At 38.3% G+C, this 23628-nt stretch overlaps 1 protein-coding gene across 4 annotated transcripts in view; it reads left to right on the top strand.

Annotated features, from left to right (window-relative positions):
- Positions 1–23628, top strand: part of trappc9 (trafficking protein particle complex subunit 9) — a 535810-nt gene that overhangs the window by 241159 nt on the left and 271023 nt on the right. For all 4 annotated transcript variants that reach the window (XM_073043422.1, XM_073043433.1, XM_073043451.1 and 1 more), the window contains one exon: positions 13311–13421. In XM_073043422.1, coding sequence (XP_072899523.1) covers positions 13311–13421 — 111 coding nt within the window. The remainder of the gene's footprint in view (positions 1–13310; positions 13422–23628) is intronic.

Raw genomic sequence — 23628 nt, 5'->3', positions numbered from 1 at the left:
AGAGGCGACTGAAAAGGGACCAACCGTGAAGTTTTTCGCCGAGTTTCTCTGTGAGTTATTCGGGAAAGATTTGCTTCCGAAGCCGCCCGAGCTCGAACGGGCACACAGAGTTTATGTTCCCCCCCGGAATTCTGGGCTCCCGCCCACGACCAGTAATCTTGTGTTTCCATCAATACCAGGTAAAACACAGTCTGATTGTGGAGGCACGTCGCAGAGGTTCTTTTTCTTTCCAGGATACAACCATTCGCTTTGTGGAAGATTTTGCACCCCAGACCTTAAAGATGCGCGCTGAGTTTAAAGGCGTAATGAAAGTGCTTTTTGATCATGGTTTCAAACCTTCCCTTCGTAACCTTGCTGATCTACGAATCAAGCTTAATACCGGGAAATTCAAGTGGTTCAAATCAGCAAAGGAAGCTGAAACGTTTGTGGCAAGTCTTCCGGCTATCCAGTCATCTTCGGAATCTGGTCGGACCTCCTAAAATGGTGGATAAGTACTCCTCATAGTAAAATTACTTTCTCTGGACTCGGAATTCACTTGAATCACTCAGACATTATTCATTGAAACTTTAAGGGCTGTTGACAATCTCTCCCGGGATTTGGTGTGTGTGTAATCTATTTTTATTCTTGTATAACTTTACCTACAGAGTTCTACAACTAATTCTAACTTGTTTTGGAGGTTCGAAGTCTTTAGTGAAGGCCTCCCTGTTTGTCGGTTCACAGTTCAACTGCTGATTTATTTTTCCTTTGTTTTAAATATTTATTTATTTTATCTTTTTCTTTTCTTCACCCCTTTTTTCTAATCTCTGAATTTTTTCTCCCTTCTCTGTAAATGGTTGATAAATACTCGTCTTGAATTTATAATTTTCCCCTTCCTCTTCTTTTTTCTTTTTCCTTCTTACCTTTTTTTTCCCCTTTCTCTTACTTTAGTCTTCTATAATTTTTCGCGGGTAGGTTAGTTTTGGTTTTCTTCTGATTTTCTCTGTATTAAGTTGTATATTTCTGCAGAAGGTGTTCTAATCTGTAGTTATGTTTTCTAGTGCAAAAACTAGTTATTATTTGCTATAGTATTTATACGGAACTGTTGTTAATGACATAGATCTGGAAGTTGTATTTGGGTTAATTTTTTTGGTAGAGCTAGCTACTTGTTTTGGTAGCCGTTGAGTTTTGGGTTGTGCGGGTGGGGTGGGTTTTCCAGTTCCAACATCTCTTTATTGCTTAGGAAATGTTTATATTTTGACCTTACGAATCTATGTTTACATCTCTGCTTCCAGACTGCTATTGTACTGCTTGACTTTTTATATGCCTGCTGCCTTTTATGCATTAGTAATTGATAATGGCTAGTGCACTTAAATTCGTGAGCTGGAATGTAAAGGGACTGAACCACCCTGTTAAAAGGAGGAAGGTATTCTCACATATGAAACAACTCAAAGCTGACATTGCTTTCCTCCAAGAAACTCATATTCGTTGTTTTGATAACTCCCGGCTTCTGTCAAAGTGGGCGGGTCAGCATTTTCATTCATCCTTTGCCACTAAAGCTAGGGGAGTTTCCATTCTTATTAACTCAAATATTCCTTTTGAACTCCATAATAAAATATCTGATACAAATGGCCGTTTTATTATTGTTTCTGGTAAACTATATAACACTAAAGTTGCACTAGCAAACCTGTATGCCCCCAACTTTGATGATGTTAACTTTTTTGAACGTTTTTTTTCCTTATATTGGGTGGTGACTTCAACTGTTGGTTGGATCCTAAACTGGACTGAGCGTCCTCTGTTACCAGATCACCTACTAAATCTGCTTTAGCTATTCAATCGTTTCTCTCTAATTTTGGTATCTCTGATATATGGCGTTTCCTCCATCCTACGGAGAGAGATTATTCTATTTTCTCACATGTTCACCATACCTTCACTAGAATTGACTATTTCTTACTCGATAACCAACTTATACCATTTGCCCACTCTTGTGACTATCAGAGTATACTGATCTCTGACCATGCCCCAATTACCCTCTCTCTGAACTTTCCTGGTCTCCCTCAGAGGAACAAACACTGGCGGTTCGATTCAACTTTACTATCGGATGATGATTTCGTAAAATTTATTAAGGACCAGATAACCTTTTATTTTAACACTAATACATCACCTGAAGTGCCATCCCAGATTGTCTGGGATGCCATGAAAGCATATCTGAGGGGTCAAATAATCTCTTACACAGCAAATCTCAATAGAAGATCCCGTGCAGATCGAGCAGACCTCATTAACCAGATTAAAGATTTGGATCAAATATATTCCCAAACTAAGAACCCTGAATTATACAAGAAGCGCGTTGGACTCCAAACTAAATTTAACCTTCTGTCCACTCAACCTGTCGAACGCCAACTTCTCGAAAGCAAGAGCTGCTTTTACATTCATGGGGATAAGTCTGGTAAATTCCTAGCCAATCAGCTGAGGCGTTCCAAAGCCAAACAACATATTACAAAGATCCGGAAGGAGAATGGAGACTTTACATCGGATCATTTAGAAATTAATGACGCATTTAAAAATTTTTATTCTCGGCTTTATTCCTCTGAATCCCTGAATGACAATATCTCTGTGGATCAATTTTTACAGAATCTGAATATCCCCTCACTTTCATCTGATTTCAAAGCCAAACTCAATGCGCCTATATCACCAGAAGAAATATCTTTTGCAATTTCTGCACTGTCCTCAGGGAAATCTCCTGGACGTGATGGGTTCCCTGCGGAATTTTATAAATCATTCTCCTCACTTCTTTCTCCTCAGTTACTTTCAGTATTATCTGACTCGTTTAATTGCCACCCTCTTTCAATGAGGCATCTATTATTCTTCTTTTAAAAAAGGGCAAAGACCCAACAGAGTGTTCCTCGTACAGGCCGATCTCTCTGCTCAATGTTGATGTAAAGATCTTAGCTAAAGTGTTGGCTCATAGATTAGAAACCGTTATTCCCTCCATTATCTCTGATGACCAAACAGGCTTTATTAAAAACCGTCTCCCTTTTTTTAACATTCGGCGTCTATTTAATATTTTATACTCAGTTCCAACTGGGACTCCTGAATGTGTTATCTCCCTTGATGTGGAGAAAGCATTTCACCGTATAGAGTGGAACTACCTTTTTGCAGTCTTAGAAAAATTTGACCTCGGCCAAAGTTTCATCTCTTGGATCCAATTGCTGTACCTGTGTCCTACTGCTTCTGTTCTAACTAATTTTCAGAAATCCCAAGTATTTAATCTCAAACGTGGCACCCGTCAGGGATGCCCCTTAAGTCCCTTTCTCTTTGATTTGGCTATAGAACCTCTAACGATAGCATTTTGGAATTGTCCTGAATTGACCGGGATTTGGAGAGGGGGTGTTGAGCATAAAGTTTCTCTCTATGCTGATGACTTATTACTCTTTCTCTCAAATCCGTCTACATCCTTACCTCTAATGTTTTCACTTCTTGACCAGTTTAGCCAGATCTCTGGCTATAAACTCAACTTACATAAGAGTGAACTTTTCCCAATTAATAAAGAAGCACAAGAACTAATATTTCGTGATCTCCCTTTTAAAGTAGTCCACAATCAATTTACTTATCTTGGAATTACAGTCACAAGGAAGTTTAAAGATCTCTTTCGTGAAAACTTTGTCAATCTTTCATATGCTATAAAACAGAGTCTGGTACAATGGTCACCTCTGTCTATGTCCTTGGTAGGTCGTATTAATGTTGTTAAAATGTATGTTCTCCCCAAATTTTTATACTTATTTCTATCTATCCCAATTTTTATTCCTAAATCTTTTTTTGATTCCTTAGACTCTATTATTTTGTCATATCTGTGGCAGAATAAGCATTCTAGAATTAATAAAATCCATCTCCAAAAATCTAAAAAAGAGGGTGGCATGGCTTTACCTAACTTTCGCTTATATTACTGGGCAGCTAATATACGTTGTGCTGCCTTCTGGTCTTTCTTCCACGGTCAACCCGAGTGCCCTAACTGGGTGGCAATGGAGTTGAGCTCCACTAAAGAATTATCTATATCTGCACTTCTTGGCTCTGCACTCCCTAGCAGCCTGCCCAGATCAATAGCTAATCCTCTGGTCAGACACACTTTGCGTATATGGGCTCAGTTCAGGAAATGCTATGGTCTCCAGGGGTTTTCCATTTCTAGCCCTGTCGCACATAATCACCTTTTTTTACCTACTACGTACGATTCAGCATTCCATGTTTGGTACAGGAAGGGCATTAGACATTTTGAAGATCTCTTCATTGATAATCGCTTTGCTTCTTTTCAGCAGCTCTCCGTTAAGTTGAACCTGCCTAACGCTCACTTTTTCAGATATCTCCAAATCCGACACTTTACTGCTCCTTTAATTCCTAACTTTCCTGAAATGCCTGCGAAAAATGCTATGGACCTATTTCTTTCCATTAATCCACTAGGTAATGGTTTAATTTCAATTATCCGAGATAAACTAGCAGCCTTACGACGGGCCCCTGTGGATAAAATTAAAATGGCCTGGGAGCAGGATTTAAATATCTCCTTATCCGAGGAGAGTTGGGACTCAGTTCTCAAATCGGTTAACTCAACCTCCCTTTGTGCTCGCCATTGCCTCTTACAGTTTAAGATTGTTCATAGAGCCCATATGTCTAAATCTAAACTATCTCGATTCTACCCTGGCATCAGTCCGCTCTGTGATAAATGCAAGAGGGGCGTGGCCTCTCTCATCCATATGTACTGGTTCTGTCCTAGCTTGGAGAAATTCTGGAAAGATGTCTTCACTACATTATCGGGTATTCTGAATCAGCACCTAGAACCTAACCCCTTAATTGCTCTGTTCGGTTTTTGGGGCGAGACAGATTTATGTCTGGGTCCGACCAAATGCCGAATACTATCCTTTGCCTCTCTCCTGGCGAGACGCTTGATCCTCCTTAGATGGAGAGATGTTGCCCCACCCACTCATGCGCAATGGCTTAACGACATTATGGCCTGCTTGGACCTCGAAAAAATTCATTATTCAGTTCTTAATTCGGATCTAAAGTTCCATAAGGTCTGGGGACCTTTTATCGAGTACTTTCATAACCTTCCTCTTGACTAGGGTTTTTTTTTTCTTTTTTTTCCTTCTTTTCGGTCCCTTGCTTTCAGCTCCCTTTTTTTTTGGTAGTAGGCATTATTATCCTCTGTTACTAAGTGTATTCATAGTCTGGGAGTTTGACTGTCCGGACTTATACCCTTTATACTGTGTGGTGGTTGGTCTGGAGTTGTTGTTGTTTTTTTCTTGTGTTGTGGGGCTTGGGGAGGACACTAAGCTCACTTGTCTTTAATTTAGGTGCTTTTTTGTTAAATTCTCTTCCTTTGTAGCATATTGTTACTGTATGCTTAATCTTGCACTGTATTAATGCTCCTCATTGGGATTTGGGGTTTTTAACTTTGTAAAATGTTTTGAAAAACTAATAAAAATTTTTTTTAAAAAATCAGAATTATCTACATTAGGTGCGTATACACACACCAGAGCTACCTTTTGCTCGCATAATAAACCAGTAACAATTAAATATCTTCCAATCAAATCAGTTGTAGTATTAAGGTGTACAAAAGGGGTTTTGGGACTAAGAAATATAGAAACGCCTCTTGTTTTACTATCTGACAGTGAGTGAAAAAGAGGCCCTTTCCAAAAGCGAAAAAATCTATCCCCATCCTGTTTTCGTATATGATTTTCTTGTGCAAAAATAATATCAGCATTAAGTGTTTTTAATTTCTTAAAAATCTTTTTACGCTTAATGGGATGATTGACACCGTTCCAATTCCAAGATATTATATTAATTTTATTTACATTCATGTTTAAAATTGAGTTTAATACTATATAAAAGAAATGTTACGCAAGTACAGATTAAACCAAAAGGCGCGGGTACAACCAGAAGGAGTGACACATTTACGAAAGAGAAATCCTTCAAAAGAACTGCCCAATCAAGAGAAAACCTACTCTAATAGACCCCTCCCCCCACCCAATAGATAGAAAGGAAGGAACCAATAGGCTGGTTCCATGCTAACTAATCACCTTTGACCCTGTTCTCCAACTTGCAGCTCCATATATATATATATATAAAAAGCAAAAATCCCATGGAAAATAGCCATAATAAAAGGCACAAACAGAATTCAACTACTATAATGTTGTGTCTAACATTAATAAAAACATAATCAACAGCGGCCATCTTAGAATCAGCTAAAGTAGCTTAAACACATATTCAAAAGAAAGAATAAATCTGAGCAAATAATGTTACAAAGAATATTCTTTCTCTCGAAAAAGAAAAAGAAATGAATGTATGTATATAACAGACCTAAAACTATAAGTATTGAAACAAATAAAAAAAAGATTAATACACAACAGGTCCTACACGGACCACTAAAATACAATACTATAAAGGTTCCCTACAAAACAGTTATATATGTATTAATTATTAATAAGGTAAAAAAAAATTAAATCGACCACGTCCCATACCAGAGAGTGAAAAGATATAACATGTACTTAACTGAAAATCTCCATAAACAACTCATGTAGCAGATACTTCAAAATTGGCTATTGAATAATCGATGTAACTTTAATATTTTATTCAGTAGGCTTAACTTTAAAATTTTTAACATACTTCCATACCTCGTGAGGAGAGTAGATTCTCAATGATTGAGATTTTTCAGGAAAAATTATCAGCTTTGCTGGAAAGCGAAGGGAGGGATTTAAATCTAATTTATACATTTCACTCATAACTTGTCGATATTTCTTTCTTTCGGCAAAGATTTCGGGGGGGGGATAATCTTCAACTATACGAATGTGTGTTGAATTAAAGTGTAATATCCATTTTCTTTCTGGCTTCTCAAAGAATAGCTTCTTTAGTTGTGTAATAATGTAAAGAAAGTACAACTGCTCGAGGACGTAATTCGGCTGAACGGCGAGAGAATGGAGTTCTGAGGGCTCTGTCGATTAAGGGGCTAGTTTCGAGGCTCACTTTGAAAAGTGAATACAGCATATCTGAAAAGAATTTTAACAAATCGCCAGCTTCAGTATTTTCAGGCAGTCCCAGAATACGCAGATTCTTCCGACGCCCTCTACTATCTAAATCAACCATTCTTTTCTTCGTTTTAGATAGTTCCAAGGTAATTTCATTGATTTTCTTTTCCATCGAAGATATCTTCATTCCTTGATCTTTAATAGTTTGCTTGAATAAATCATGCTCGCTCTTGATTTGGGTTGTAGTCTGCTGAAGTGTTTGAAGTTGAGAATCCAAGTTTTTCAGCGAGTCTTGAATCGTAGAAATAGCTTTTTCGAGCTTCCCATTTGAACCGGTCAGCTTATCAATTTTAATATTAAGCGATCCGAATTCCGACTTCATGTCTTGTATTGAAGAAAATATTCCTGCTAGTGTAACAGGTTCCTCCGTTTTCTTGGTTTGTTCGTTTGCTCCATTTCGGGGAAAGTCTTGCTGCTTCTTAATTCAATACCAGAACGACTTTTTTTGGCCATTGTAATTAAGTTGTAAAATCCTTCAGTAGAAATAACAGATCCTTCAGTAGAAGTAGTAAGTCATTAGAACTAAAAGGGATCTGTTAGTGGGATATAAAATATATTAAAAGAGAGAGCCGCTAGAAACGCGACCTACTCCATATGCTGCAAAGATGGAGAATCGCGGATTTCCTTCTCACGTCCACAAAATCTCCTGTCTGCTCCCCTGACTATAGAGTCTCCAAAGACAACTGCTCTCCTCTTCTCCGTCCCATCCTTCTGCACCACAGGGTTAGACTCAGTGCCAGAGGCCCTGCCACTGTGGTTCACACCTGGTCGGTTGTCTTCACCAACAGCATCCAGAACGGTAAACTTATTATTCAGGGGACTGGCTACAGGGGTGCTCTGCACTACCTATCTACTGTCCTTCGCTTTCCCCCCTCGGACTGTCACCCAACGACCTGCTTCTGGCAGCCTAGGTGTGACTACCTCCCTGTAGCTCTCATCTATGACTGCCTCATTCTCCCTTATGAGTCAAAGGTCATCAGGCTGCTGCTCCAGATTCCTCACACGGTCTTCCAGATCGCCCAGCTGCAAGCACTTCTGGCAGATGTGACTCTGTGGGGGAGAGGAGCTCCCCCAAGACTGCCACATCTCACAGGAGAGGCACATCACCGTCTCAGGAGGCATTGTAAAGACTAACTGGTAACAAGCTCGTCGTCCTCCTCTTCTCATTGAAGCCTCTCGAGTCAAAGCCTCAAATCACCACTCCTTCACTGGCCCACTCACTCACTGGCCGCTTTCCACGAAGATATTGGTCAAGACCCCAGCAAACTTCTTGAGTTATTTTCTGGCTTCTTTATAATTCTCAAAGTGTTGTTTGATTTCAGCTTCCCAAGTTATTCATACTTTTCATTTTTCTTCTTGACTGAATTTATCACCTCTGTCGAGATCCAAGATTCTCTTACTTTGCCATTCTTGTCCTTACTTCTTAAACATATCTCTCCTGTACTCTGTGCAGTTGGTATTTATGCACCCACTACTTGTTAGATGTGACTTGCCCAAAAACAGCTTTTCCCAGTTAACTCTCTCTAGTTCCTGCCTAATGCTCTCATGATTATCCCTGCACCTGCAAAATCCATACTTATTTAACACTCTCCTGCAAGATCCATACTTATCCTTATCTATAGCTATCTTAAAAATTAAGGAGTTGTGGTTATTGTTCCCTAACTTCACTCACTGAAAGATTGGTTAACTGGTCAGGCTCATTACCCCACACCAGGTCCGATATTTACCCTCCTCTTCTTGGACTATCTGCATTTTGATTTAAGAAACCCTCCTGGATGCACCAAATAAATTCTGCCCCATCTAACCCTCTTGCACTCAGAGTTCCCAGTTTATATGAGGGATGTTGAAGTCTCCTGTGACAACAGTCCTGTTGTTTTTTTCATCTTTCCTCAATCTGTTCCTCAGTGTCCTGGTGGCTATTTAGTGTGTCTGTAGTACAGTTCCATCAATTATTACACCTTTTCTATGTTTGAGTTCTACTCCTATAGACTCAGTGGATGAGCACCCTGTTATGTCCCCTCTGAGTACTGCTGTGATATTGTTCCTGATTAGTAGTGCAACACCCCCACCCCTTTTACCTCCCTCTCAATCTTTTCTAAAACATCAAAAAACCCTGGGACATTAAGCACCATTCTTGTCCTTCTCCCAACACAGTCTGTGTAATGGCTCTGTAGCTCTATGTACTGATCCATACTCTAAGTTCATCACCTTTACCTATAATACTCCTAGCATTAAAGTACATACACTTCAAACTATGTGCCCCATTGTTTCTATTACTTCACTCCTGCCTGTTTTTACTGGCCCTCATATCTACTTTCTGCTCCAGCCTTCCACATTCTGACCTGGTACTCTGGTTCACAAACCCCTGCCAAACTAGTTAAACCCTCCCGAGTAGCACTTGTGAACCTGCCGGCCAAGCTATTATTGGTTCCCCTTCAGTAAGGGTACAACCCATCCCTCTTGTACAGGCCATCCATGCCCCAGAAAATGTTCCAATTATCCAAGAATCCGGAACCATGCCCCCTGCATCTGTTCCTCAGTCACTCATTCATCTGTACTATCATCCTATTCCTGCCCTAAGTAGCACATGGCACTGGGAGTATCTTGGAAGTCCTGCTCCTCAGCCTCTTTCTTAGCTCCCTATACTCACTATGCTGGGTATTTTTCCCCTTTCAACCCAAGCTATTGGTGCCAATGTGCACCATGACTATTGGCTGCTCACTCTACCTCTTGAGAATATGCTGCAGCCTCTGAGACATCCTGAATCCTAGCATCTGTGAGGCCATACAACATCCTGGCATTTCTTTCGCAGCAACAGAAACCCCTGTCTATCCCCCTAGCTACTGAGATTCTTATCACTATCGCTCTGCCTAACTTTATTCTTTCTGCTGAATCTCAGGGCAGGCCACAGTATCTTTGGCCTTGCCACTGCTTCTGTGCTGTTAGGTCATCTCATCCAGCAGTAACCAAAGGGATATTCTTGTTGCTGAGGAAAATGGTCACAAGGGAATGCTGCCCTGACTGCTTGCTTCCTTTATTTCTCCTGATGGTCACCCATCTACTATCTAAAGCCTCCTCAGTAAAAGTTTTATCTACGAGGTTTTCAGCCTCCCAGATGGTTCTGAGTACATCCATCTGCAGCTCTAGCTCTAATTTCTTGATCTGGTCAGTCAGGACCTGTAGTTGGATGCACTTCCTACAGATGTAGTCATCAGGGAAACTATTAGGTATCCAGGAATCCCATATCTTACGGGAGGAGCATTCCACTGCTTTAACTACTATCCTGCCTACACCTGTTGTACCATTGGCTATAACTTCTGAAGCTTAAGGTCTAGCTTCTGTCTGTTCTCACGAAAGCTTGTCGAGTCAAATCCTGACCACTCTAACACTGGCCCACTCCACAATCAAAGCTTGGCTTATACCTCGCTTCTTTTTATTGGCTGGAAAATAAAATCAAAGGAAAAATACCAGAAATGCTCAGCCAGTCAGGCCATATCTGTGGGAAGTGAAACAGTCAACTTTTCAGTTGGAGGCTGACTTTTTTCACTTACTACTGATTTACAAGAGAAGCAGAAGTAGCATGCATATAGAAATCTGTTTTTCAGAATCAGATCAGGTTTATTATCACTGGCATGTGACGTGAAATTTGTTAACTTAGCAGCAGCAGTTCAATGCAATACATAATCTAGCAGAGAATAAAAATAATAAAGCAAGTAAATTAATTACAGTATACATATATTAAATAGATTTAAAAAATGTGCAAAAACAGAAATACTGTATATTTTTTAAAAAGTGAGGTAGTGTCCAAAGATTCAATGTCCATTTAGGAATGGGATGGCAGGGGCAAAACTACAAACATTTTGTAGTTTAAAAAAAAAAGTTGAATACCTTGAAGTAACGATTGGTGACACCTTCCACATACATGAATAATCTAAAAATATCTGCATGCTTTCTGGATATTATATCTGTGTTAAAGCAATCAGCTTGTGACAGATTGACTTTTACTCATTCACGACATTATGGAGTTGCTGGCAAGCTGAGTAGTTAATGCACGTCCCTAAGTGCCCATAAGAATGTGGTGGTAAAGTTACTTCTACAGTGCTCTTTACTTCATAGCATTCCCTCCCGCATTCATTAAAATTTCTAAGTAAGAGTGAAATGATACATTCAGGGTCAAGGAAAATCACAGTGGGCTTACCTATCAACTTCGGCACTTTTGCCTATGTTTGGCTCAAACATTTACTGAGGCTTATGAAATCAAACTGAACTGATTTGGCCTGACCTGCTAAGTAATTAGCTCATTTTCTGTTTTTTTTTAATTACCTTTCCATGTCAATTAGTAAAAAAACTATGAAATATACTAACAGCAATGCTGGCCGGTATCGTATCTGCACTGGACTTCAAGTCGAGTGTCCCAGGTTCGAATCCTTGCATGCTTTCAATCCATGATGGGTTGAATGTCAAGCTAGCAACTTGGCCTTGTAAAAAAAAAAGCAGACAAAAATGCTAAAGAAAAGGCGTCTTTGCCACCCAATGCCCCATAAGGCGAGGAAAGGAACAATAAAACACTAACAGCACTGTAAGAAATATCTTTACTACATGCAATTTAGCATACTGAAGTATAGTTTTATTGAATTATTGTTCTATAGAAGTATTGCACTGTTGAATATAGTTAAAGTATTGTATTATTAGTTGGTATAATACTGCTTTGGCACCAAAAGAATCAACAAACTCATTCGTAAGGCCAGTGATGTTGTGGGGGTGGAACTGGACTCTCTGACGGTGGTGTCTGAAGAGAGGATGCTGTCCAAGTTGCATGCCATCTTGGACAATGTCTCCCATCCACTCCATAATGTACTGGTTAGGCACAGGAGTACGTTCAGCCAGAGACTCATTCCACTGAGATGCAACACTGAGCGTCACAGGAAGTCATTCCTGCCTGTGGCCATCAAACTTTACAACTTCTCCTTCGGAGTGTCAGACACCCTGAGCCAATTGGCTAGTCCTGGACTAATTTCCACATGGCATAATTTACTTAGTATTTAATTATATATGGTTTTATATTGCTATATTTCTACACTATTTTTGGTTGGTGCAACTGTAACGAAACCCAGTATTCCTTGGGATCAATAAAGTATGTCTGTCTGTCTTTGTTGCAGTTGGAGCATGGTTCCAATAGAACATTATTTCACTTGTGCATGACATTTTGATGCATAATCCAGATGGAGTTTGTACGAAAGAATGCACCATTCTTACTATTTGGTTAATTTTTCCTGATGTATAACTTGCATCTCATCTGATCTCTAAAGCTTTATCTAGTTGTCCGTATTTTTCTTCAAAATCTGAATCAGAATCAGGTTTAATATCACTGGCATACGTCGTGAAATTTGTTGTTTTTGTAGTAGCAGTACAATGGAATTCATAATAAAAATTCAAACATTCAAGATTCAAAGTGCATTTATTATCAAAGAATGTATAAATTATATAACCTTGAGACATGTTTGTTTACGGCAGTCACTAAGCAAGGAACCTGAAAGAACCCAATTAAAAAAAAATAGACCAACCCCCAGTGCCCACAGAGAAAGGATAAAAACACACCTACTCAGCTACCTGCTCACTCAAACAAACTGTCCTTCAACCTCAGGACAGGCTGCTTCTGGCCTCAGCCTCCAGTGGACTCACAGACATCAGGCCTACCCCTTCCTCGGTGGGCTTTCGGACCCAAGTCTTTGGCTGTTGAGTCCTGATTTCTGGATTCACTGTCTTCTTCAGTCTTCAATCTTCTGTATTGACATGCAAGACTTGCCATTGCTGGGATGACGAACTCCAGATATGCTGCTGATGGACTTGAACTTCAGACTAGCAAACCCAGGGAGCTTTGGGCCCTTGTGCTTCCTGTCTGCACTGACCTCTGATCCTGGGCTCATTTGACCTGGGAGGTCTCGTTGACCTAGTGGTGGGGGGTGGTGGTGGTGGAGGCACCAGCCCTCGTCTGTACTGGCTTTTGTCCACAGTGCTTGTTGGCCTAACAGATGTCCTTCATTGCACATCCATGTCACAAGGCCTTCCAGTGCAGACTGGAGGTGTAGACTCTGGCCTGACATTTAACTCTCCCACGTCCTTTTCCCTTAACCTAACCTGACCCCTAGTTCCCCTCTCTGCTACGACCGCATGAAAGATTTTTCATTTTCTTTATTACATCTGTTTATTGAAAATAATTTGGCTTTATTGTGCTGTTAAATGTGTTAAATTCTGCTCCAACAGCACCCGGAAATGCCATCTTCTCTTGGATGTCTTTAACTCAACAGAGCACGAACTGGCTATTAGCGCAAAGAATAATGAGGATTTGATTTTGCATGCTGGAGAGTGTCAAAGGTAGGTGACAAAGATTTAGTCTAGCTCATAGTGTAATAATTTCAAAAGTTCATTAGCCAAAAATGCTTGGAAATAATTATTGCCATTTTGGCTGTTTTGGAAAAAAAGTGTCATTTGTTGAAATTGTATTTGAAAAATCATTGATTTTCAAGAGATAATATTTAGGGTTTTGGATTGAATGCCCATGATATGCATCCTGATTATGATGTATCATTATAACAATAGTACAAATAGAATAATTTGCTGTAAGAAGTTGTGACACTTTTGTTAAAATATAATAATACATTAAAGTAAACAAAAAACTCAATGGAGTGGAGCAGCTAGTAGAGCTCCTGTCTTATGGCTCCACTGACCCAGATGCAAACTTGTCCGTAAATTCTACATATCAGCAGACAGCATGCTCTCCTGTGATGATGATTTGGTGCACCAGTTTCCTCCGATATTCCAAAGGTGTGTGGGTTGGCAGGTTAATCAACCACTGTAAGTTGCTTCTAGTATGTAGGAAAATGGGAATTAATGGGAAGAAAAAAAATGGGATTAATGTAAATAGTGGTAGATAATCAATTCTGTGAGCAGAACTTTCTGAATTGCCTTTTTTACATTTTATTTAATATTTTAGTTTTTCTTAGAAATTCAGTTCAGTATTTTCAAAACAGCTTCTACTACTGTTGGCAAACTGAAGTTATTCTGCACATTATAAGTATGTTATTAGAAACCAATCCATTAATCTGTTGATCATCAACCTTAGAGCAATAGTGACCAATAACAATCCATCATTGCGGAAACAAGTTAGATCACATTCTTTTTAAAGCAAAATTTAAAAATCGCTGGAAGTGTTCAGAAGGTCAAAAACAATACATAGTAAAAGGAAAAATGGTATTAATGAGAATTATCATAATAATTTTGGTTTAGGTAGCCTACACTGATTGTCCCACTAATGATCTTTGATGGGTTTTTGTGCTAATGAAATTAATTATATCATAAAAAAACTGAATTCTTACCAGACTGTATAAAATGTAAAGTGTTGAAGTCTGCCAGTTGGTGGTTGAGTTAATTTTCCTCACTATGGCTTATTTGTAATCAACATGCTTCAAAGGATGTTGTTGTCAAAATCACTCAAATTGCTTATTTAACTTTGTGTAATGTTACTGATCTTTGCTTTTGCCTCAGTTCATCTGCTGTCGAAGTCCTCAGTTTTGCCTTTGAAGCCTCCAAACCTGATTATTTGAATGGATATATGGATGAGCTATTTCTCACCTCTACTCCTGCGATTCCCCCAATCCTAGTCTCATGATCATTCCTGAATTTACTTCCTCTGTCAGTTTAAATATCAGCAGTCTTAAGCCATAAATCTGCTCCTTCAACATGCTTATTAAAGCTTACCTCTAAGTAGTCTGCCCTATTATTTCTTTATAATTTTTGTGTCATAATTTATTTGATAAAGTTTTTATGATTGTTTTCCGTATTGTAAGTAGTTTAGACATACATTGTTTTTGTATTGAGAAGTTTAGTATACATACATGTTGCTTGTTTAATTACCATACCATAAACTGAATAATCTAGATAATTAAAACTTAATTCATTTAAGATCAAGTAGACCCTCAACAAATGATTGGCTCTATAATTACTGTGCATGAAAAATAACTCTTAAAGAAAGAAACCATTAACGAAATAGTCTATTAATAATTTTGAAATTACTGACTCCAATATAATTAAATGAGCAATTTTGTTTTTTTTTTGCTTGAAGGAGCCTTCAGCCAAAAAGTTGAATAAACCAGCAAATGTTCTTCTTCACAGTCCTCTTTTTACAGTGAAGTGTAGTATACCCCTGAATTATGTGCTGAATTTCAATTGACAAGCTCTTCCTTAATTCAGTAAAATATATTTGGTAAGGCAATGAGTTTCGAAAAATGTAGCAATACCTTGTAGACAATCCAGATATTTTAACATTTGCATTTTTTTAAAGAAGTCCATTTTGATATTGTCAAGCTGGCTATTTGTTAAGATATTATTTTAGTTAATACAAGAATGCTATTTCAGTTGTTACTAGAAAGCACAACAGCAATTAATTTGTTATGTGGGTCATCTTGCACCATGTTGAATTATCTTAGAATCGTAGAGCACTATATCACAGAAACAGGCCTTTTGGCCATCTAGTCCATGGTGGCCTGGTTCTCTGCCTCATCCCATTAACCTGCGACTAGACCATAGCCCTCCTTACGTCTCTCAAACAAACTTTTCTTAAATGTTATAATTGAACCGACACCCACCACGTCCACTAGCATCTTGCTCCACACTCACACCACCCTCTGAGTGAAGTAGTCTCTCTCAGTTTCCCCTTAAATATTTAAACTTTCACTTTAAACCTATGACCGACAGTTCTTGCAAATTATGAGAATGTGCTAACTCATGGATTTTAAACTAAAGCAACTGAATGAAAATTTACTCTTCGGATAAACTGCAATGTCAATGTTATGTCATCTGTAGGCTGTGCAATGAACTGAATGCAGCAAATCACACTAAAATTATTGCTGTATTAGAAACACTATCTTTAAGCTAAGAGCTTGTTTCTATTAATAGGTAATGGAAAAGGCTATTAAAAAAATTTCTAATGGATTTATAAAGATGAATGTGAATTCAAGATTGTTTCAAACATATTGCGAAATACAGGAAATATATTAAAGGTTCTTAATTGTTGCTAATAGTGACAATCTAGCCAAGACACCAATATTACATATTCATTGGAAATTTTTTGGAGAAAGCACAATCTTAGATTTTTAACCTTGGGAAAATTGGCAATGAAATGTGTTCGCCTTCCTTTATTTTTATTTGGCCAGTGAGAGGTTTTTGAGAACTTGTAGTAAGCTCCAATCTCGATGATGCTGCACTAAACTAGTCTACTTACATCTCTTAAATATGAGGTATACTTTGGCTATGGCAGGTGCTGACGAGGTTCTGGAAATGAATCTGATCTGAGAAACATTGAAGATGAGCAGCAAAATGTTCAGTGACTGCGCTAGCGTAATTTGTGTGGGATTTGAAAATTAGGTGAATGATCTTGTATTTCCATGTAGGCATGAAGCACTCTGGATATAAAATAAGAAGGCATTAGGTAGACCCAAGAAGCAGTTGAGTTGAAGACATAGATTATGTGGTGCAGGCCTCATCAGTACAAACTGAAGACTACATGATTAAAATTCTGGTGGTGTTTTTCAGCACTGAATTTTGCAATGATCATGAGGAAATTCTGAGAAGCTGCTTTAAAAAAAATAGATTAATGAGAGAGTCACTAATTAAATTCCCAGTCATAGAGTTTTACAGTGCAGAAACGGGCCCTTCAGCCCAACTCGTCTATACCAACCAAAACATCAATCTGAGTGCATTTGGTCCATGTTGCTCTTGGCCTGTTCTATCCATGTAACTGACCAAATATCTTTTAAGCATTTTTATTGTACTCTGGTAGCTTGTTTCATATACCCCTATCCACTGTGTGGTAAAACATTGTTCCATAGGATCCTTGTAAATGTTTCTCCTCATCTGTATGTATACTGTATACAACTGTGAGATTCATCTCCTTACAGGCAGCTACAAAATAAAGAAACATAATAGGATCCATTTAAAAAGCCCCACACGGCAAAGTCCATCTAACACCTAATTTGCAAAAAAAAAGAACAAATTGAGCAAACAATAAAAAAGTAAACAAATAAGATGCAGAACATGAACTGCAAAGTCCCTGAAAGTAAGTCCATAGCCATGGAACAAGTTGAGTCATGAGGCAATTGAAGCTGGTCCAGGAGCTCAGTGGCTGCACACCAGAGCCACAGAGCTAGTTCAGTGCTGAGGCAAGTGCCGATGATTGCAGGCCACAGCTGTGGAGTCATTGAAGCAAGTGAACCTCATGGAATAGTGAGCTGAACACCGGTTCATCCTTTGCCCTTGGCCTTGATGCTTTGACCTTTTAATCTGGCTCAGCACTTAAATCAGCTAACTATTGGTTTGTTTCTGCTTTCAGGACCTGGCCCCACCATGTCAATCTGACCCCAAGACCCTGGAGTTGTCTGCTCCCTCCATGATCTTATGTATTTCCTTAAGGTAGCCCTTCAGTTTGCTACATTCCAGGGAAAAAAATCCCAGCCTTTCCTTAGAACTTAAGCCTTTCAGTACTGGTAACATCCTCACGAATCTTTTCTGCACCATTTAAAGTTCCATGACATCCTTAATTTAAATTGCATACTCAGGTTAGTTTACCAGTTAGTGCCCTGGGCCATACCAAAGTGAACTTTAATGAGATGAGTGTTGGGATAGAATGAAATAAAATGTACACTGTGCTTTTTTTATTATAACAACCTTAATCCGCAAAGGTGGATGAATACTTCGAACTGCGGACATTCCAGTTTTTTAATGTTTAGTTTTTCATGCTTTACAACTTTCCCTGCTTTTTTGGCTCTAAAAAAGCAGGGAAAATTCTAAAGCATGAAAAACTAAACATTAAAAGACTGGAATGTCCGCAGTTCGAAGTATTCATCCGCCTTTGCTTAGTACTTAATTGAATCACCTCTTGCAGCTATTACAGCCAGTAGTCTTTTTGGTTAAGTCTCTATTAGCTTTGCACAACATGGTGAAGCAAGATTTGCTCATTTCTCCTTGCAAAATTGCTCAGGCTGTGCCAGGTAAGTTGGGGAGTGGCGGTGGACAGCATTCTTGAAGTCTTGCCAGAGATGTTAAATTAAGTTGAGGTCAGGACTCTGACTGGGCCACTCAAGGATATAAATTTTCTTCATTTGAAGCCACTCCATAGTTGCTCTGGCAGTGTGTTCTGGGTTGTTGTCCTGCTGAAAGACAGACTTCCTCCCTAGTTTAAGCTCTTTATTTAGCAGCATTCATCTACCCATCAATCCTGACCAGATTTCCAGTCCATGTTGCTGAATAGCATCTCCATAGCATGATGCTACCTCCATCATATTTTACAGTAGGGGTGGTGTTACCTGGCTGATGCAGAGTATTAGATTTATGCCACCTGTACCACTTTGTTTTGAGGCCAAAAAGTTCTACTTTATTCTAATCGGACCGCAAGACCTTCTTCCATATCTTTACATTATCTTCTAAGTGATACTTTGAAGTTTTGGAGCTGTTAGCTTCCCCTCCATTTGCAGCCACTGACTTCCACAGTTCATTTAGGGTGACCATTGGTGTCATAGTAGCCTCATCTTACAAGTGCAATTCTTCTCTAGTGACTACGTTTAGAGGGGTGGTCTGACCTAAGCAGCATAGCAATGGTTTCATTTTCTTTCCACCTTTTCACGATGGACTGCACTGAGCTCCAGTTCAGTACCTTTGAGATGGTCTTGTGCCTTTCTTCAGATTTGTGCATCTGTATTATAATTTCCCTGAATTAGAAACATAGAAAACCTACAGCACAATACAGGCCCTTCGGCCCTCAAAGTTGTGCCGAACATGTCCCTACCTTAGAAATCAGTAGGCTTACCCATCTTAAGATCCCTCTTGAATGTTGACTTGAAACTTGACTTGAATGTTCTTTAGTCTTCATTTTTGATTCGGTCTTTTAAATATCTACCAATCTGTTGGACTTTTCAGAGAGCAAGTTGTATTTATTCTAATGAATTCATTGAAAACAGATAATCTTCCAATTTTCTGCATCAACAAATTGGATGAGTTGGTAAGGTAATATACATTATGTACCTGAGGAAAGTTAGCAAAGTAATTGCATAGGGGATGAAAACTTTTTCATACTCACAATTTTGGTTTTTAATTTTTAGTAAATTGTTGATAGGTTTTGGAATTTTTCTTTTGACAGGATGCACAATGTTTTGTAGATTAGCTCAAAATCCTACTTAAATATATTTTAAAGTCAGAAAATGAGGCAGTTAAATGTGAAAATCGTTCTCAGGGCTGAATACTTTTTCAAGGCACTGTATGTATATCTTAATCCAGTGTTCAGTTTTGTGATATTTTGAATGGTTAAAGATACTTGAATTTACATTATCCATGATTTGGTGTTTAGAAGTAGTTAACCATGTCTACAATTTGTAATAATAGCAGTATCTAAAAAATAATCGGTCTCAATATTGTCCCAAGTTGTAATGACTGATTGCTGGTTTGCTGTGGACCTGTGGGTTGTTTTCAACTGTAGTCCTCTGTGTGGTGAGACACATGCTTGGTAGTGCATGTGTGCTGAAAGGCAGATATGATACACTGGATTCAAGGTATCCAGTTGTTTGTTCCTCTACTGGACTCATCATTGAACTTCTGTGACTAAGGCAAGAGAGTGACTGGATGTACCTGTCATTCAGGTCTCAGTTTTATGCAGGCAAGACTGGAGGTCCCATTCATTTGAATGGAAAATTTGAATTGGTGTGTTATTGTCACATGTAAGACACAGATGAAATCACTATACAGTGCATTGAGGTAGAACAAGATAAACTAATAACAGAATTCAGAATAAATTAAAACAGCTGCAGAGAAATTGCAGGTAGACAAAAAGGTGAAAGATCATGATAAGGTAGATAGTGAGATCACAAATCCATTTTATCTTACTAGGGAATTATGTAATAGTCTTATTAATAGTGGACTAGAAGCCTCCACTCTTCGTTGGCAGAAGTGTCTTGAGATATATGCATTATAATCTTCTATTGATGGAAGAGGGGAGAAGCGAGAATGATTAGGATAGGTGGGGTCTCTATGCTGACTACTTTAGAACCCTGATAAAGGGGTCCCAACTTGAAATATCACCTGTTTATTCCCCTTCATAAATGAGACTTGACCTGTGAGTTATTCTAGCATTTTGTGTGTTGTGTTGTATATTCAGATAGGATGCTTTCTATGGTGTATGGGTAAAAATTAGTAAGGGTCAACAGGGACATGCCAAATTTCTTTAGCTTCCTTAGGAAGTAGAGACATTGGTGAACTCTCTTGGCTGTGATGTGGTAGGACCAGGCCAGGCTTTTGGCCATGTTCATTCCTAAGAATTGAAGCTCTCATGCTTAACACCATTAATATAGAAAGGAGCATGTGTACCACCCAACAATGCTTTACTATCTTTATTAGTATAGTACATTGTCAATTTATAAAACAAAATGTCTTACAACATGAAAACAAGTCATTCAACCCATGACATTCACACTAACCAATGGTAACCCAGCTGTATCAAACCCTTCTTGCAGTACCTGACCCTTAGCCTTCTTTTACAAGTGCTTATCTGGACACTTCCTAAATGTTGTCAGCATCTCTGTTGTAAGCACTTTGAGGCATGTAATTGAGATACTTCCCAGTCTATGGCTGAAAAAGTTACCCCCTCAGATCTCCTCTAAATTCTCTTTCCTGCTATCCTAAATCTATCCTTTAGTTTTATACACCTCTGATATAAGGAATAATTTCCTACAGTCAACCCTCATCATTTTATATACCTCAATTATATCCCTTTTTAACCTCCTCTGCTCCAGGAAGCACACACCAAAACTCACCAGTCCGTCCTCATAACTAAAATGCTCCATTTAAGACACCCTTCTGGTGAATCTCCTCTGCGTTCCTTTCCAGGGCAATTACATTAGATCTGAGATGAGTAGAAACTTATTCCCTTAGAGTAATGAGCACGTCGAATGAACTTGCACATCAGATTGTGAACACAAAGACATTGAATCTATCTTTTAAAAAAAAAACTGCTGAACATATTTCAATTTGCAATAGACATTAAGGGATATTAAGTGAGAAAGATAGATGATGACCAATGATTATTTTGAATGGAAGAGCAGGCTTGAATAGTTGAAAGTCTACAGCTCCAATTTACTCTTTGTATGGTTTTATTTAATTTGTGTTTTACAGTGTTTTAATTAACAATTTTTATTTTAAATCTGTTTTTGATGGCCTAAGTAGCAGACATTATTCAGAATAGTCAGCTATTGCATTCATGGACTACCTTTGTGAAAAATATCAGATAATTAATCAAAAGTGAAAATGAAGCTACCGTATTTACATGGCAACTGGATTTGATTCTTTTTTTGATTTTCACGTGAAAGTAAAGTCATCTGGCCTCAATTATTATTTGGAAAGTCATTTAATTGAGTTATTAACATTGTTCATTCATTTGAAGTTATTTGTCTCTGAACAACCTTTTGATTGGGAAATGCATATAGATGAACTATTTGGAGTTTTTCAGAAGAACAATATTAAACTGAATTAATTTAATTTTCATTCAACAACCCTTCAAATTACTCAGCATGCATTTAATTTACTGAACTTATGAAAGAGGTTATGGCTCAAAATGATTTTCTTCAATAGGGAGGCAATTAGAATCAAATTAAAATCTTATTTACAATTGCTATCTAAAGTGAATATAAATTATCTAAAATTAATTTCAATTTAACAGTACTGAATTGGTTTTATAAAGAAATAAGCCTCCTCAGAAAATAAAATTACGAGCAGTAACTGGTTCAGATGTTTTCAGAAGTATTTTTAACTTTTGTAGTTTATTTTTTATTGAAGTTCGTCATCAAACAAACATTTCCATAAGATGTATTTCAGACATTGTAGATATATATCGTATAAAATCTTGGTTTTAGCATTCACAATTTTTTATTGGAATTTCTTTGTTTAGTACTGTTCTATATCAGCTTAGGTGGAATGTTGCATGTATTTGATTTCAAAGTTACATCAAGTCAATGACTACTTTTGTCCAACTTAAACATGACAAATTTAAATACAGCATACTTCTAAGATGACATACTTTGGGAACTTAATATCTCTTTTGAAGGGATTATTCAAGGGCTTGTTTTCTGACTCCAACAGCTTAATTTCAGATAAAAGGTAATGTGTTAAGATTGCAATATATACCAATCAATTTGATGTTGCAATAAACAAAGTGCTGGAATAACTCAGTAGTGGAGAGAACTGTGGAGGGCAGAAGGACAGTCGATGCTTTGGGTCAAGACTCTTCAACTAGACCTAAAGATAAAGAGAGAATAGCCGGCTAAAAGGGATAGAGCAACAGCTGGCAAACAGTATATACAGGTGTGGAGAGGTGATAGGGTGGTGGAGGAGGAAAAAGTGATAAGTGGATGCAACAAAAGTGATAGAGAAATATGGAGTGTGGAATCAAATAAGCAATGTAGGGTGGGCAGTGTTGAGAGAGTGGGTAAAGGAGTGGCAGATGGAATAAAAAGAAAGATAGTTTGGGCTTATGTACTTTGGTAGGAAGAGTAAAAGTATAGCCTATTTTCTGCACCTTGTAGAAAATAGGGAGGGAATTCAAAAATTGGAGATGCAAAAGGAATTGGAGGCCCATGTTCAAGGTTCTCTTGTGGTGTATGGTAGTGGCGGAAATTGTGACAGATGGTGCATCCATCTGCAGAGGTTATGCAGTGCAAAATGAGGATTAAAGTAATATTTTTTCTTCTGTCCAGCAGAAGGAGGAGTGAAAGTAGAGCTGTGGAATATAGATAAGATGCTATGAAGGGTTCTGTCTACTAGGGTAGAGGAGAAGCCAAAGTTCAGGAAGAAGGAAGATGTCTAAGAGGTCTGTCACATTATCAAAGCAATTGCAATGGAGATGGAAGAACTGGCAGAATGCAATGAAGTTCTTGCAGGAAGTATGGTCGATATAGCTGTAGAAGTATTTAGGCTTGTAAAGGATGCTTGTGGATAGCTTATTCTCTGAGATGGAGATATCCTCAAATGAAAGAGAAAAGTCCAAGTGAAGGTATGAGTCAAAAGGAAATTGGCAGAAAAAATAATGACATTCTCAAATTCTATATATGTGCAAGAAGCAGCACCAGTGCAGCTGGTGATATACTGGACAGCTGTGTGTGTGTTCTGAATGGGATAGTGGAGGCAAAAAGAAATTCTTCCACTTATTTTACAAAAAGATAAGTGTAGCATGGGCCATGTTAAATCCTCATACTTAAAACATTGGAAGGAGAAAATGAATGGAACTGAATGAGAAGTTGTTTATGTGATGTTAAGTTCATCTGGGTGGATGAATATAATGGTGGAGAGAATCTGGTTGTGCCTCTTTCTTGGATGAAGCTGAATGGTCCTCAGGTTCTTTCAGTGTGGTATGGTTGTGTAGATGTGTGTATGTAAGAAAGAATGGAGGTAATAAGTTTGGTTAGGCAAAAGCAGGTGGAAAAAATGGATCTCCATGAATAGTGGATACCACAAGGTTGGAAGCAGAAATGAAGCCCCATAGCTGTAT

Source organism: Hemitrygon akajei, chromosome 1 (genome assembly GCF_048418815.1).
Source record: "Hemitrygon akajei chromosome 1, sHemAka1.3, whole genome shotgun sequence".
Lineage (NCBI taxonomy): Eukaryota > Metazoa > Chordata > Chondrichthyes > Myliobatiformes > Dasyatidae > Hemitrygon > Hemitrygon akajei.
The sequence above is the reverse complement of the archived record's forward strand: the minus strand, read 5'-3'. Positions and strand labels throughout refer to the sequence as shown.